The 17,361-nt window shown below is 40.1% G+C and overlaps 1 protein-coding gene across 1 annotated transcript in view; it reads left to right on the top strand.

Annotated features, from left to right (window-relative positions):
• LOC109878808 (transmembrane protein 132C) overlaps positions 1–17,361 on the top strand; it is a 196,731-nt gene that overhangs the window by 125,559 nt on the left and 53,811 nt on the right. The window contains exon 4 of the mRNA XM_020471017.2: positions 11,866–12,052. Coding sequence (XP_020326606.2) covers positions 11,866–12,052 — 187 coding nt within the window. The remainder of the gene's footprint in view (positions 1–11,865; positions 12,053–17,361) is intronic.

Genomic DNA, 17,361 nt, shown 5'->3' with positions numbered 1-17,361 from the left:
CAGAGATTGTAACATTCTCTATTTCACGGAAACATGGCTCTCTCGGGATATGTTTTCGGAATCGGTTCAGCCACCGGGCCTCTCCATGCATCGACAGAGATAAACACCTTTCTGGGAAGAGAAAGGGCGGGGGTATATGCGTCATGATTAACGACTCATGGTGTAATTATAACAACATACAGGAACTCAAGTCATTCTGCTCACCCAACCTAGAATTCCTTACAATCAACTGAGGGCCATATAACCTCCCAAGAGAATTCTTGTCAGTTATCGTCACAGCTGTGTACATTCCCCCTCAAGCAGACACCACGACGGCCCTCAAGAACTTCACTGGACTCTATGTAAACTGGAAACCATATATCCTGAGGCTGCATTTATTGTAGCTGGGGATTTTAAGAAAGCAAATTTGAGAACAAGGCTACCTAAATTCTATCAGCATATTGATTGCAGTACTAGCGGGGGTAATACACTCGATCACTGCTATTTTAACTTCCGCAATGCATACAATGCCCTCCCCCGCCCTACTTTCGGCAAATCAGACCACGACGCCATCTTGCTCCTACCGTCTTATAGGCAGAAACTCAAACAGGATGTACCAGTGACTAGAAACATTCAACACTGGTATGACCAATCGGAATCCAATATTTTTTTGATCACGCAGACTGGGATATGTTCTGGTCAGCCTCAGAGAACAACATCAATCTATACACTGACTTGGTGAGTGAGTTTATAAGGAAGTGCATTGGAGATGTTGTACCCACTGTGATTATTAAAACCTACCCTAACCAGAAACCGTGGATGGATGGCAGCATTCGTGCAAAACTGAAATCGCAAACCACGGCATTTAACCTTGGAAAGAGGTTTGGGAATATGGCTGAATATAAACAGTGTAGTTATTCTCTCCGCAAGGCAATCAAACAAACACGATGCCGGTACAGGGACAGAGTGGAGTTGCAATTCAAAGGCTCAGACACGTATGTGGCAGGGTCTACAGGAAATCATGGACTGCAAAAAGAAAACCAGCCTAGTCACGGACACCGACGTCACGCTTCCAGACAAAGTAAACACCTTCTTTGCCCGCTTTGAGGATAACACAGTGCCACCGTCGCAGCCCGCTAACAAGGACTGCGCCCCCTCCCATCTCCTTCTCTGTGGCTTACGTGAGTAAAACATTTAAACATGTTAACCCTCGCAAGGCTGCTGGCCCAGACGGCATCCCTAGCCGCATCCTCAGAGCATGCACAGACCAGCTGGCTGGTGTGTTTACGGACATATTTAATTACTCCCTATCCCAGTCTGTTGTCCCCACATGCTTCAAGATGGCCACCATTGTTCCTGTACCCAAGAAGGCTAAGATAACTGAACTAAATGTGATAACTAAACTACTCTGTGCAATTGGGTTCTGGACTTTCTGACGGGCCGCCCCCAGGTGGTGAAGGTAGGAAACAACACCTCCACTTTGCTGACCCTCAACACTGGGGCCCCACAAGGATGCGTGCTCAGCCCCCTCCTGTACTCCCTGTTCACTCCCGACTGCGTGGCCATGCACGTCTCCAACTCAATCATCAAGTTTGCAGATGACACAAGAGTAATGGGCTTGATTACCAACAATGACGAGACAGCCTACAGTGAGGAGGTGAGGGCATTTGCTGTCACTCAACGTCAACAAAACAAAGGAGATTTCAGGAAACAGCAGAGGGAGCGCCCTCCTATCCACATCGAAGGGTCAGCAGTGGAGAAGGTGGAAAGTTAAGTTCCTCGGCGTACACATCACAGACAAACTGAAATGGTCCACCCACACAGACAGTGTGGTGAAGAAGGCGCAACAGAGCCTCTTCAACCTCAGGAGGCTGAAGAAATGTGGCTTGTCACCCAAAACCCTGACAAACTTTTACAGGTGCACAATCGAGAGCATCCTGTCGGGCTGTATCACAGCCTGGTACGGCAACGGTACCGCCCTCAACCGCAAGCCTCTCCAGAGGGTGGTGCGGTCTGCACAACGCATCAGCGGGGTCAAACTACCTGCCCTCCATGACACCTACAGCACCCGATGTCACAGGAAGGCGAAAAATATCATCAAGGACAACAACCACCCGAGCCACTGCCTGTTCACACGGCTACCATCCAGAAGGCGAGGTTAGTACAAGTGCATCAAAGCTGGGACCGAGAGACTGAAAAACAGCTTCTATCTCATGGCCATCAGACTGCTAAACAGACAACATTGAGACCTAATTTTCTGGCCACTTTAATAAACGGATCACTAGTCATTTTAAACAATGCCACTTTAAATAATGCCACTTTAATAATGTTTACATATCTTACATTACTCATATCGTATGTATATACTGCATTTTATAACATCTATTACACCTTGCCTATGCCGCTCGGCCATCGCTTATCCATATATTTATATGTACATAATCTCAGTCACCTCTTTTGATTTGTGTGTATTAGGTAGTTGTTGGGGAATTGTTAGATTACTTGTTAGATATTACTGCACTGCCGGAACTAGAAGCACAAGCATTTCACTACACTCACATACACATGCTGACCATGTGTATGTGACCAAATAAATTTGATTTGATTTTGATTTGATAACAGACAGAAGTTTTGAGGAATAATCCTAGATGGATCTCTCTTCGTGTATCTTTAATTCATTAGGACATTGGACCAGTCAGTATCTCTCACAAATGTTTACTACTTTGTATCATTTATTTGTTCATATTTTTATAAAGTGTACTGTACTGTTGAGGAATTCTTGCAAGTAGACTTTTTCACTGTACACATTACACCCTGTATCCTGTGCACATGACAAATCAACTTTTATTTGATTTGACATGGGTGAAGTGCAACAGTAGCAACACATCAGCAGAGCCTGGACTGTAACAATGGAACTGTACATGCAGTGTTACAGCAAGCCATCTATTGATAAATAGAAAATAAATAGAAGATAAAATAGTATTTTCAGCCTTCCTCTCCTGCCCGGACCATCCATGAGTGGTTTATTGGCCAAATGAAGTAAGGTACAGTATCTCCTTTACCAGCATTTTTTTTTTAGCAAATCTCTGTTTTAAATGGCATGTAAATGGCATGTCATAGAAGTGTCCAGACACTTTTTTTGTTGCTATTTCACTTGGTTTTGAGAAACTTACCCTACCAGCAATATATGTGTGTGCTTTCTCATTTCTCATATCACCACAATTGGAACGAGAAATAATGCGCATGCTGGCACATGGAAAAACATCGCTCGACTCCAATAAAGTGGAATTCGACGTTGTGGATAAAGTTCGGAATTACACATTTTCATGTGTACAACATCTAAAGACCTGCATCACTATACTGAGAGCTTTGCCGTTTCTAAAAGGACGTATTTGGGTGTTTTTGGAGCTTTTGTTAATGTTTTTCCGTAGCCCCCATACTGCAGAACAAGCAATGAGGAAGTCTATTGCTGGTGGGGTAAGTTTCTCAAAACCAAGTGAAATCGCAAAAAAGTGTCTGGACACTTCTGTAACATGCCGTATACATTTACATCTGAAAAGAGATTTGGTAAAAAAAAAGTGAACTTGTCCTTTAAGTGTACTTTATTTAATTAAATGCATCGCATTCTGACAGCTTACATGGTCTGTCGAATATTAGCACATAACACACGGACACTTTCACGCTGTATTTGAACTATATAGCGACGTTCCTATTCAGTGACTCACAGTGAGTGTTACTATGGTGTAAACTAATGTTTTTTCAGGCTTATCTACACTCACCTGCATGGTAGACCTCCCCTACCAGTCTGTCCAGTGTTAATATCCACTGACAAGCTGCTCACCAGGACTCATTTCACAGTAGCTGTTGCCATTTGTTTCCACTGCTCGTATGAACAAGGTGGTGTCATCAAAGTCAAAGGGCCAAAATAATATGTGCATGTAGCTATATGAATTTCTCTTTTCCTCAATATTTCCTCTTTCTTCACAATCTCTATTCTCCTCCCATATCCTCCCCTCTCCTATCTTATCTATTTTTCTACGTGCTTCATTACTCAAAAATGTTTCTCTCTGCTCTTTTTATTGTAGTCTGATTTTTTTGATTGACAAAATTGCTAAATTGCCGAATGTCTGTGTGTTAATGATAAGCTCAGAGAACAAAGAAAACTGTCATCTGGCATCATATCTTCCTGATATCTCAGAAGCTGGCGTGCTACTGTATATTCAAAGGAAAATGAAACCTCGTAAAGTCCTTAATTTTCACAGCCACCTTTGATATGCCATAGGGAGGGCAATATTTGACATCTCTATATCAAAAACCTGAAATCATCTTCTGTTCCTGTGCAGAATAATATGCGGAGAGAATTATAAATTTTTTATTCTTTCAGTGTTTAAGTTCACCCTTTTGGAACCCTTTTTTCTAAAAGTGTAGCTTGCCATATCCTGCTGCTCCTCAGTCACTTTTATTAGTTTGACTTTACTTCAGTGGTCACCAACCGGTCGATTGCATTGACCCACTTTTTTTCTTGCACTGGCTCTATGTACACTGTTATTGATATTACATTCACCCAGCTCAATATAACATTGACAGGTTTAGGCTACTACATGATACTCAAATTTCCCTGCACCCATCATGAGGTTGCCTCAACCTAGCCTATGATTGAAAGTTTTCAACACAGGTGCACAGGTAGAGAGAATTTTGAGTAATCAAGGTGACAGACAGTGACACATTCAATACTGCCTTGAAAACTCTTGCATGCATCTAGCTGATCTAGGGTGAAAACAAATGTGAGTTTCTATTGGACAAAGTAAGGTATGTTTATCCCTGTTTCCTTCCGTTTGCATCTGTTTTAAGAAATGTTTTTCAACAGCATCGGTGGAATGAATACACCTCTTGATCACACGCAAACAGTTCACTTACATAGCGGCCACATAAAAACAGCATGATCATTTTGCTCATTGTATATATAATTCCTTCTTGCAACTATCTACACACTCTCCTCCTCCCTTCGCTTGTGGACTTCAGTGCACAACACATCAGCTGTCTGTGACCAGGCGAAAATACTTTTCCAAGCCAAACCTACATATCATGACTGCTAACCGCTAAACACAGCCTACATCGTTGTCACATCATAGTCAACTAGAACTACTACAACTAGCGTTAGTAAACCCGCTGCAATCATGCAGTACAGTGTACAGTCAGAAAGCAGTTTAGCAGTTACACCAACGGACCACGGTGTTAATAAATGAATTAAACCAAAAGCTTACCTTGATTTAGAAGAGTTCCAGTGTTGGTTCTATAGCCAGCTAGCTAACATAGCATCCCTCTCTGTTTGAGCCAGGTGTTTAAGTAGGCTAAACTAGCTAGCTGCATTTGCTTGCTAAGTGAAAGTTTAAAAAAACATTCAACCAAATATAGCTACTTAAATATCTCTCTCTCTCTCTCTTCTTAATTTTGATAGAAATGTATTTGTTGAAAACTATTGTCTTTCTCTCTCTGAGTTAACTAGTCAACATATTTTATGATCTGCAGTGCTAGCTAGCTGTAGCGTATGCTTTCAGTACTAGATTAATTCTCTGATCATTTGATTGGGTGGACAACATGTCAGTACATGTTGCAAAAACTCTGATAGGTTGGAGGATGTCCTCCGGAGGTTCTCATAATTACTGTGTAAGTCTATGGAAGGGGGTGAGAATCATGAGCCTCCTAAGTTTTACATTGAATTCAATGTACGCAGAAGAGGACAGAAGCAAGCCATTCTCTGGCTACACCATGGTGTTACCCTACAAAGTGTTGCTGAAGCTACTGTAAAAAAACTGTGTGTTTTAATCTGAAAATGATAACTTTTTTAATGGTTCACTATTTAGATTTTTATGGAATTCACTGAGGAGGATGGTCCTCCCCTTCCTCCTCTGAGGAGCCTCAACTGACTTACACATTGAACACACTTTCATACTCTTCACATATGTGACCGGCCAGCTCGATTCGGTCTTAAGTAGCAACATTTAAATTGTGGTTTTTACATTGGATTAAAGTACAGACTTTATCAAAATTGTATATCATACACTACAGTTAAGGAACAATGGGAAAGTAATTCTGCTTTGAAAGCTGATAAACTTGTAACCCCACTTTTGAGAAAATGGCCCTTGAGTGTTTTGGTACACCTACTTGGACAGCTTTTTTTTGTCTACGCCCATTCAGCATTGTTCACACTTTCTTAAGCCTTAGCCCCATCCATCTCTTTAAGGATTCACATGTGAAGCCATGTACTAAACAACCAAAGATGTCAAGACTAAAGGCTGGTTTATATTACATCTATTGACAGTTGATGGAGTGACATCATGAACATTCTATTGTCATCTGACATCAAACTTGTCGTTGTGAAGTATACACACAAAAACTACAGGCTGCATGACATTAGCAGCCTGGTTGTCCAAAATTGCATAACTGGAGAATTTTAACACCAATAAACCCGCCCGTTTAAAAATGAATTTAGTATATGTCAATCTAGCACACCAGGCAACTAAAAGCAACTTTATAAGCTTGTTAGATTGTTAGATGGCTAGCCGGTTCAAATAATGACCATATCATATAGCTGACAATGTCTTCACTAGCTCATTTGTATTCATTATTACAGGAAAATAAACTCAAAACAAGATAATTATTTACAAGTTAATGGCGAGCCAATCACAGAAAATAGCTTACGGTTGTGAGTATGATGAAATAATAACAGGGAATTCTACCAGAGCATTTTAGAACTTGGACACTGTCTCGTGGGCCTAACGTTATATCCTAATTTGACTTTGGTGCAGGTCATGTCTTCACATTACCATCTCTGGTAAACACATACTATATCAAATCAAATCAAAGTTTATTTGTTACATGCACAGGATACAGAAGGTGTAAATGGTACAGTGAAATGGTTACCTTTGATGAGCTTCAGATGTTTTCACTCACGAGACTCCCAGTTAGACAGCAAATGTTAATTTTGTTCCATAAAGATTATTTTTATAGCCGAAATACCTCCGTTTGTTCTTCACGTTTTGTTGAGAAATCCACCGGAAATTGCGGTCATGACAACGCCGGAAAATATTCCAAATTAGATCCATAATATCGACAGAAACATGGCAAACATTTTTTATAATCATTCCTCAAGGTGTTTTTCAAATATCTATTCGATAATATATCAACCGGGACAATTGGCTTCTTAGTAGGAGCGAGAGGAGCAATTGCCGCCTTTGTCTATTACGCACAAATCACTCTGAGAGCCACCAGCTGACCAATGATGCAATGTTGTCGTTCACGCTCATTTTTCAAAATAAAGCCTGAAACTATGTCTTGTGACTGTAGACACATTAGGGAAGCCATAGAAAAAGGAATCTGGTTGATATCCCTTTCAATGCTCAATAGGGAGGCATGGGAACGCAAAGGTTTCAAAATAAGAGTCACTTCCTGATTGGATATTTCTCAGGCTTTCGCTTGCAATATCAGTTCTGTTATACCCACAGACAATATATGTTTTCTATCCTAAGCTGTCAATTATATGCATATTCTAGCGTCTTGTCCTGAGAAATAGCCCATTTACTTTGGGAACGTTATTTTTCCAAAAATGAAAATAATGCCCCCCAGTCTCAAGAGGTTATTAAGTATCAAAAGTAAATGTAAATCGCTAAAATATACTTTATCAAAAGTAAAAGCATAAATAATTTTGCATTCCTAATATTAAGCAAATGGCACAATTACATATTTTTTTTTTTTTTACTGATAGCCAGGGGCACATTTCAACACTCAGACTTCATTGACATCAGAAGTGTTTGTGTTTAGTGAGTCTGCCAGATCAGAGACAGTAGGGATGACCGAGGATGTTCTCTTGATAAGTGTGTGAATTAGACAATTTCCTGTCCTGCTAATAATTCAAAATGTAACTAGTACTTTTGGGTGTCAGGGAAAGTGTAAGGGGTAAAAATTAAGTTAATTTCTTTAGGAATGTAGTGGAGTAAAATTAAAAGTTGCAAAAAATAAATTCTAAAGTACAGATACCACAAAAAACTATTTAAGTAGTTCTTTAAAGTATTTTTTACTTAAGTACTTTACACCACCGCTAGGCTCATATTTTAACAATTATATCCATATTTACAGATAGTTTGTTATTAAGTCACATGAATGTTCCAAAAGGCATTTCTGCCAAAAAAACACATTTTGATAAAAAAAAATTCAAATGCCTCTCCTGTGAAGTAGTGCCTAGTTTCCTGAAATGAGTCACGTATGCTGCTGCTACTCAGTTTATTATCTATCCTGATTTCCTAGTAACTTTTATCCAGGGCCAGCTCCAGAATTAATCAGTTGGATGGATTTTGTTAATGGGTCTGGGGAAGCATACAATTTATCCTACCATTTCTACCTATCTGCGTGCCAGTTATGAATATTTGTATATGCGCATTTTCGCGGAAAAGTTACATTTCAATAGTAATGTTTTCGTTTCTCAAAATTACTGTCTTTTGGTTAATCATAAAAATTTGAATAAAAATAATACAAATGTAAAAGTTCAAATTCAACTAATGCAAGAACACCAGCCTTTGCCATATGGACTCATTGATACACCATGATCCATTGGCAGCTATAGAAATTAGCGCATGGAACTCAAACACAGCCTATTGGCCAATGCAGCAGTAGACCTATAACTTCAATTGTCAACTAAATAAAATGCATAGATCTAAAGCTGACAAATAAAATAAGAAAATAAGCTTATTTTTTAAAATAGCTGTGGATTGTTTCAAATCACAAGTGCATAGGCCTATGCCTATGCCTATTTGGGAAGCCAGAAATTTGGGCAGCGTGTGTGCCAATAGGCCTAATAGCTGATTATTGAGTTCCGGCTGTCATTGAAAAGCATCTAAAATGTGTGAAGATAATGTGTCTTGAGTATCATATAAAATGTTGAGACAAGAAGAAGGGGAGGGGCGTGTGGCGAAGATATGGGCATCTCTCTCCAGAATGCTTGCACTCAGCTCTCCAGAATGTGCCTCACTGTCTCCCACCAATTCTTGCACATTCATTGTTTCATTGTGTGAATCTAATTGCCCTTAGATTGTTTATTTTGATCACATACAGAGACAGAGGGGTGCTGTGCTGTTTCGCTCTCTCGGATGCTTTATCTGAGATTGATGCGTCTCTGTTGGCGTGCGTCTCGGTCAAATAAATTAGAAATATATTTCAATATTTTATTTGGACGGGCAAGGAGTACAGTAGGGCGGGCCACCCTTAACCCAGGTCCTGCTTTTACCCCTACCTACTGTATATGTACTATACATATTACCTCATTTACCTCAACTACCTCGTACCCCTACACATTGACTCGGTACCGGTACACCTTGTAAATAACCTTGTTATTGTTATTTTACATTGTTACTCTTTCATTTTAAATATTATTTTTTTTACCTTTTAACTGCATTTTTGGGAAAGGGCTTGTGAGCATTTCAAAGTAAAGTCAACACCTGTTGTTTTTGACGCATGTGACAAATAACTTTTGATTTTATTTGAAATTGGCATCTGTTTTGTCTGTGGAGGAAGCAGTTATGTAAGGCAGTTTTCTGTCATGCCATTGCTCTGACAGCACAGCACAGCCCATCTCTCTCCACACTGATTGCTACTCTGTTATGGAATGTGGCACAACTTATTTGGTTGTCATTTTAAATATTTCTACACACTTCTGCTTCATGGAGAAATTGGGTTGTTGTGCGCTCGGAAGCAAAAAATCACTCATTCACTCTGAGTGAAAAGCAATATGTGAATGGGGAGTGAGTGTGAGCCTTACAAAAACCCAGGTTTCAGCAAATAAAACGCCTGATCTATTATTAATTGTTTTCCTGATTTCTTTTTTGGTGTATACCTTTGACCCCTTTTTCTCCCCAATTTCGTGATATCCAATTGGTAGTTACAGTCTTGCCCCATTTCCGCAACTCCCGTACAGACTCGGGGGAGGCGAAGGTCGAGAGCCATACGTTCTCCGAAACACGACCCAGCCAAGCCGCACTACTTCTTGACACACTGCTCGCTTAAACCGGAAGCCAGCCGCACCAATGTGTTGGAGGAAACACCGTACAACTGGCGACCAAAGTCAGCGTGCATGCGCCTGGCCCACTACAGGAGTCGCTAGAGTACGATGGGACAAGGACATCCCGGTCATCCCTAACTCTCCCCTAACCCGGACAACGCTGGGCCAATTGTGTGCCGCCTCATGGGTCTCCCGGTCGCGGCCAGCTGCGACACAGCCTGGGATCGAACCTGGGTGTGTACTAACACCTCTAGCATTGGGATGCAGTGATTTAGTCACCCGGGAGGCGTTTTCCTCTTTTCTGAGTCACATTCATAATTGAAAGCATTATATATTTGCTCAGATGTCTTTTCTCGAAGTACAATGCTTGTTGCTTGTTGTTCTTTGTTCATCACAACAATAAAAAATTGAAATTTATGCTGGAAAGGGTGCCATGTGCCATATGCACTGTAGACAAACTGGCATCGTTGTCCAAGCAGCATAAAGAGAGCTTTAGAGAGATTGCATATTTATCTCTTTCAATCTCTCTTTCTTTCTGGCAAGCCTCAAATGAAGGAGATGTTGTTTAGTGCCAGTGCGCTTCGGAGACACTGTGTGAAATGTATTGGCCCTGAGCCCTGCCATTTGACACACAAGACATGGCTAACAGATCTGGTGCCATTTCCATTCTCCTCCTGCTCCTGTGTAAAGCTGACCTTTGCTTCCTCCTGGCTATATTTAAACTCTGAGCACCGGAGACTGTCACTGGGAAATTATATTATGAATGCTCTCCATTTGTCTGCCCTGCCGTATATTCTCCTTGCATACAATTATATATATTCATATTGTACTGTTGCAAACAAGGGCAGTGGTAAACACCCAAGCCTTCATGTCCAGAGCAGGCACCTGTATTATTCTGTAAATCTGAGAAGCTCCATTTAGTATGATATGTTACATTTCGTATGGTATGTATTAATTTGTGGAAGTCCATCACCCATTTTGTATGATATGTTTTGAATTACAATTTGTATTGTATGTTATGAATTTGCAAAACGTACAAGGTAGAAATTTACAAAACGTATGATATGTTACGATTTCTAGCAAGGTGGCTAACAGTAGCTAGCTTACTAACGTTAGCTAGGCTAAGGGTTAGTTAAGTTTATGTTTAAAAGTTAGGAGTTAGGTTAAAGAGTTAATGTTAGGGTTAGGGGAAGGGTTAGCTAAAAGAGTTCAAGTTATGGTTAGGGTTAGATAACATGCTAAGTAGTTGCATAATAGCTAAAAAGTAGTAAGTAGTTGAAAAGTTGCTAATTAGCTAAAATGCTAAAGTTGTCCGTGATGAGATTCAAACTTTCAACATTTTGGTTGCTAGACGTTCATGTTAAACACCCATCCATCCACCCCGACCAACCATCCTACTTTTGTTTTTTCCTTAAGTAACCATCTGTCTTACGTAACCATATCAAACATAACATATGTTAATTTTATGCTTATTATGTTATGTCTAATCTATGAGACGGCTGGAGCAGGGTAACAGTTATGTGGAGCTTCCCTCTGAGCTACAGACTCATATATATTACTGTACAGAGCAACTGTGTAACTGTATGGGCAGTACACAGCATGTCAATACAGAGTTGTGAGAAATAGCTAACAGTGCATATCATACCAAGGACCAGAGAGTTGACCTTTTGTAGAAGCACAGTCTATAAAATGTCATGGTTTACAGACATTGATTTAGTCATTAGACGCCACTATTTTTAGTCATAGGAATGTGTGTTGATAGAGCTTATGGAAACACCATTACTTTCTCATAAAATATTGATCCTCTCCCATCTCTCTCTTTGTCTGTGCTGCAGGTCAGATGTGGGTTTCCAGAGGGTCCTACAGGTGGATCTGGAGGTGGACAGCTTCCTGGGTCCACTGGGCAGCCGCTGGATCACGTGGCAGGTTGAGTACCCGGGCAGCCATGCCACCATACAGGAGGCAGAGACAGAGATCCGGCTTGCCCAGAAAGACCTGGGGGGCATTGTGCCCCTGGCTATGGTGAGTGGTGTCACTCAGTCAAAGTCACTACAACACATAGAGCAGATGGGCTGTGCCAGAGTTCTGAAATTCATTCAAAGTTCTATGGGTTACACAGTGTGCATCCTGCTGTTCAGAACAGTGACAACACTTCCCTTAACAGCATCTTATATTTACTTTTATACCGTAATGTGATTAAAATATATTGAACAAAAATATATCGCAACATGCAACAATTAGAGTTATAGTTCATATGAGGACATCAGTCGATTGAAATAAATTCATTCGACCCTAATCTATGAATTTCACATAACTGGGCAGGGGTGCAGCCATGGGTGGGCCTTGGAGGGCATAGGCTCACCTACTGGGGAGCCAGGCACAGCCAATCAGAATGGGGTTTTCCCACCACTGGGCTTTATTACAAAGAGAAATACTCCTCAGCAGAAATACTCCCCCCCCCCCCCAGACAATCCTGCAGGTGAAGAAGCTAGATATGCAGTTCCTGGGCTGGCATGGTTAAGCGTGTTCTGTGGTTGTGAGGCTGGTTGGACATACTGCCAAATTCCCTAAAACTACCTTGAACATTCCGTTCTTTGGCAACAGCTCTGGTGGAAATTGCTGCAGTCAACATGCCAATTGCACACTCCCCAAAACCTTGAGACATCTGTGGTATTGTGTTGTGACATTGTGTTGCCTTTTATAGTACCCAGCACAAGGTGCACCTGTGTAATGATCATGACGTTTAATCAGCTAAATGATATGCCACACCTGTCAGGTGGATGGATCATCTTGGCAAAGGAGAAAGGCTCACCAACAGGGATGTAAACAAATTTGTGCACAACATTTTTCAGAAATAAGGTGTTTGTGTCTATGTAACATTTCTAGGATCTTTATTTTCAGCTCATGAAACATAGGACCAACACTTTACATGTTGCGTTTATATTTTTTGCAGTTTAGTTAAATACAAATGTAAGAAGAACAAAGACATAATTTTTTAAAGATAAACAAAATATAGAATGCCATAGGATTACAATCATACTGTACACTATGATTTTGGCGTAATACATTTACTGTATAGTTATCGTACATTACATAATCAATATTAGATCTGATATAACTACACTGATTTGCAGAGCTGTAGCTCCAGTGTTTTGCCTGTGGAGTGTGTGTTTTGGCATGGAGGAGTGGGTACATGTGGCCCTCAGCAGGCCCTGTGTCTGGGGCCCAGAGGCTCTCTGTGGCCTGAGGCAAGGCCTGGAGGTGTGTGTCTCTCTTAGGTTGCTATACAGATGAGCCTCTGCTGGGCAGATTCATCAAAGCTACTCTATTTAACTTCACAGAACATATCACCCCATTTGCCTTTGTTTTTCTAAACAGAGTTAGATCCAGAAAAGCAACTTAAAGATGCCAGAGAGATCAATTACACCCACTTACAAGCATGACATGTTGCTTGCCAGTGTTGAGTTATGTGATTGTGATGCATCTGTAAGGGCTTCATTTTGTGGTATGCTAAATTAATGTTGTGAGTGCACTGTCGGGACCTTCTTAAGGATCTGCCTCTTTTTTTCTTTTTTTTGCCTAAAATGACATACCCAAATCTAACTGCCTGTAGATCAGGCCCTGAAGCAAGGATATGCATATTCTTGGTACCATTTGAAAGGAAACACTTTGAAGTTTGTGAAAATGTGAAAGGAATGTAGGTGAATATAACACAATTAGATCTAGTAAAAGACAATATAAAGAAAAAAACAACCGTTCTTTTGTATTTTTTTGTACCATCATCTTTGAAATGCAAGATAAAGGCCATAATGTATTATTCCAGCCACGGTGCAATTCAGAGTTGTGCAGTGTATGTGCAACGTTTTAGACTAATCCAATGGATCATTGTATTTCTGTTCAAAATGTTGTATCAAGACTGCCCAAATGTGCCTAATTTGTTTATTAATAACTTTTCATATTCAAAATTGTGCACTCTCCTCAAACAATAGCATGGTATTCTTTCACTGTAATAGCTATTGTAAATTTGACAGTGCAGTTAGATTAACAAGAATTTAAGCTTTCTAACCAATATCAGATATGTCTATGTCCTGGGAAAGTTTCTTGTTACTTACAACCTCATGCTAATCGCATTAGCCTGCGTTAGCTTAACCGTTATTTATAATATATATATATATATATATATAATGTATAAATGGTTCCATATTAGCAGTTTCTAGAGCTACATTATAGGTGGCCGTGGGTGTAAGGCAGCCCCCATTTTTAAAAATGTATTAGGATCCCGTAAACTGTTGCTGAAGCAGCAGCTTCTCTTCCTGGTGTCAACAGACTCGGATAATTGATGCTATGTTTGCAGAGGTACAGTATATTATCCATATTTCCCTTTTCATATTCCTTTTCTTCTGATGTGCCAACAAAAGGATAATTGCACCCACACTTTGCATTGACACAAATTGTATAGAGAATGTATCTTTCTCATATCAGTATTTCATACAGTCTCTGTGAGGGAGCTTTATGTGGGTACCAGAATGAGCATGATACCCACTTACGGCTCAGTCTTTTTTATTTGCAGATAAATTAGCTCATATTTTAGTATAGAGTATTTGCAAACTTATTAATGAGGGAATACTATTTGAGATGTTTTTATAGCTGTCAGAAGTACAGACTGACTTGGGATCTTTGTGAAGTACTGTACACTCCATGCCTGGGGCGTTGCCAGAATTTTGGAGCCCCGTGAAATTAACAACTACCGGGCCCCTAACATAGAAATCAGAATGTTTCAGATTAAAATAACGTACTGAACAGTATGTGTTATTAAATGTACTAACTATAAGCTTCTGCTGCTCTATACTACAATTGTACAGATTCTAGTTTCCACCTTCATCCTTTGCCTATATTAATATTACTGCAAAACATTTTGGTTCCTAATGTTAACAAAAGCTGTCTGTGTCTTGAGATTTTTATGATGCTTTATTATAAATAACTACCCAATTGGTGACATATTTTTTAATATATGGTATTGTAGTCAGTTTTAATGAAGAAATTACTAATGATCCATGTTTCAGATTAAAGAATGTATTACCAATTCTTATAAAGAAGGCCCCCAACCCTCTTCTGCCCTATGCATAATTCCTAAATAAATGCCTAAATAGCATACCCAAAATAAAAATAAATCCTGAACTATGTGGGGTGCAGGCATAAATGTGGAACCTACAGAGAACAAGCATCTGTGAAATTACAACTGTAGTGTCAAGACATTATGTGGGCATTCCTGAGTAAGTTCAACAGGGGATACACCATAGCAGAAAATACTCTGAAACAGTATTTTGCACGTCCCCGGGCAGGCTTGTGTAGAACAGGTTAAGGCATTTGTCCTTGTGTTTGTTCCCTGTAAACAAAACTCAGAGGTTACACTGCTCCAATAGCCCAGCGTCAAGCCTTCTTGTGAGCAAACTAATTTATAGTGCCTTTAAAGTTGAATTTTCTAGCTAACTGGTTTTCAATTGAAAGGATGGCATGGCTGTTCAACCTGTCTTGGCACATTGTAGATCTTAGATAGTTCTTTATACGTTTCGGCTTACTGAAGGCACGTTCACCCACAGCAAATGTTACAGACATTTGCAATTCAATGGACACCTCTCCAAAAATGCTCTGTAGCTGCATCTTGTGGATGTCATTTAGGAGTTCCACAGGAGAAAGACCATCTGAAAAAGTGGCACCATATATTGTCTAATAATGTCACACTTCATTTTCAAATCCATCTGTGAGATCTTTGGAGTAATTCTTTCTCAATTTGTGGCAAGATACACATATTTGGTTTTCAGTCATTTTCCTAAATGTAAGTATTGATGAAAACTCCTTGCATATAGCTGCAATCGCATGTCCAAATGACTGATTATACCATCCAGAGCCACATAAAACACTGTGTTGCAAAGTCCAGTGTCTGACTTCTGTTCATTTGCTATGTCATCTTCAGTCTCATCAGGGAAGTGTTTTCTTTATTTCTGGCGGCTCCTCTGTTCACTGTGAAGCTGAGTAGTTACACCCATTTCATTTGCCACCATGGAGGCTTCTGCCAGAAGAGCGTCCCACTGATTACAAAGAGCCTGTGTTTCTTCCTGTAGTGCCTTATTAATGTGAGCTGATTCAGTGTCCAGATCAATATTTCCTGACTGAAGAATTAGGCTTCTATTCTCAATACACTGCAAAACCTTTACCCAGAAAGTGAGCAGGAAGATTGCCTTGAAAGACATGAAGTAGCTTTTCAGACCTTTTGCCTCAGATTTGGCTTTGTGTGTCAGGCTGCAGGTAGCAAGAAGCATGTCTAGAGCCTTGATGATAGACGGTAAATTAGTTGACACTGGTCTGACTGCAGCAATACCCGCACTCCATTGCGTGTCTGAAAATTGGTTAAGACAGCAGCCAATCTTTTCCTCGAGAATGGCCCATCTCTCTGGGCTGGAACTGAACAGATTGTAAAGACAATTCCCACAGCCAAAAAGGTTGATACTTTTGGGCACGACTGAGCTGCATGTACACCCACAAGATTAAGAGTGTGGGAGGCACAAGGTGAGTATGTGTCCAGTGGATTATTTTGCAGTATGTGTGCTTGAACTTCCTTCACTTTCCATGACATATTTGCACCAGTATCATAGCCTTGACCACGGCAATCTGCTATGTCAATACCATGCCCTTCCAATGCACTCAAAATCATTTCAGAAATGTCACTGCCTGTCTTTCTAGCAAAGTCTTTAAATTCAAGAAAACATTCAATTATTTCCCAGTCACCTGTTCCCTGAACTTTATCTTTGTGTACATATCTCACCAATAATACATTTTGCCCAGTATGGGAAATGTCTGGATTTGCATTCTCTTTCATAAAGTACTGCTTTCAAAACCCTTTGACCACATATTCCTATGAAGTCGTTTTTTCTCTCAGAGCTGAGGTAATGAGTCAGTCGTGCTCCTTTCTTTTTGTCTCTGACTTTCTGTAAGTGCACACGTAATAGCGGGTCATAATTTGACAACAGCTCAAGTAAGCCTAGGTAATCTCCATTATGCACATCATCAAGATCATCAGATTATTATTAGATTCTAAGTACAGTGTCACATCCAAAATCCTTTCTAGAAGTGCTCTGTTTTTATACATTTCGGACTGGATTTGTTTCTGCAGCTGACTGTCTACACCTGTAGCTGTAATTACGGTATGCTGCAGATTTTTCCATTTCCAGTAACAGTTCTTGTGAGACACACCATCCTCATGCTCTGGAAGTTTGTCATACATTCTCCACCATTTCACGGATGATATCTTATAGCCATCCTTACCATTCAAA

This window comes from Oncorhynchus kisutch, linkage group LG3 (assembly GCF_002021735.2).
Source record: "Oncorhynchus kisutch isolate 150728-3 linkage group LG3, Okis_V2, whole genome shotgun sequence".
Classification (NCBI taxonomy): domain Eukaryota; kingdom Metazoa; phylum Chordata; class Actinopteri; order Salmoniformes; family Salmonidae; genus Oncorhynchus; species Oncorhynchus kisutch.
Note: the sequence above shows the minus strand (reverse complement) of the source record. Positions and strands in the feature narration are given on the sequence as shown.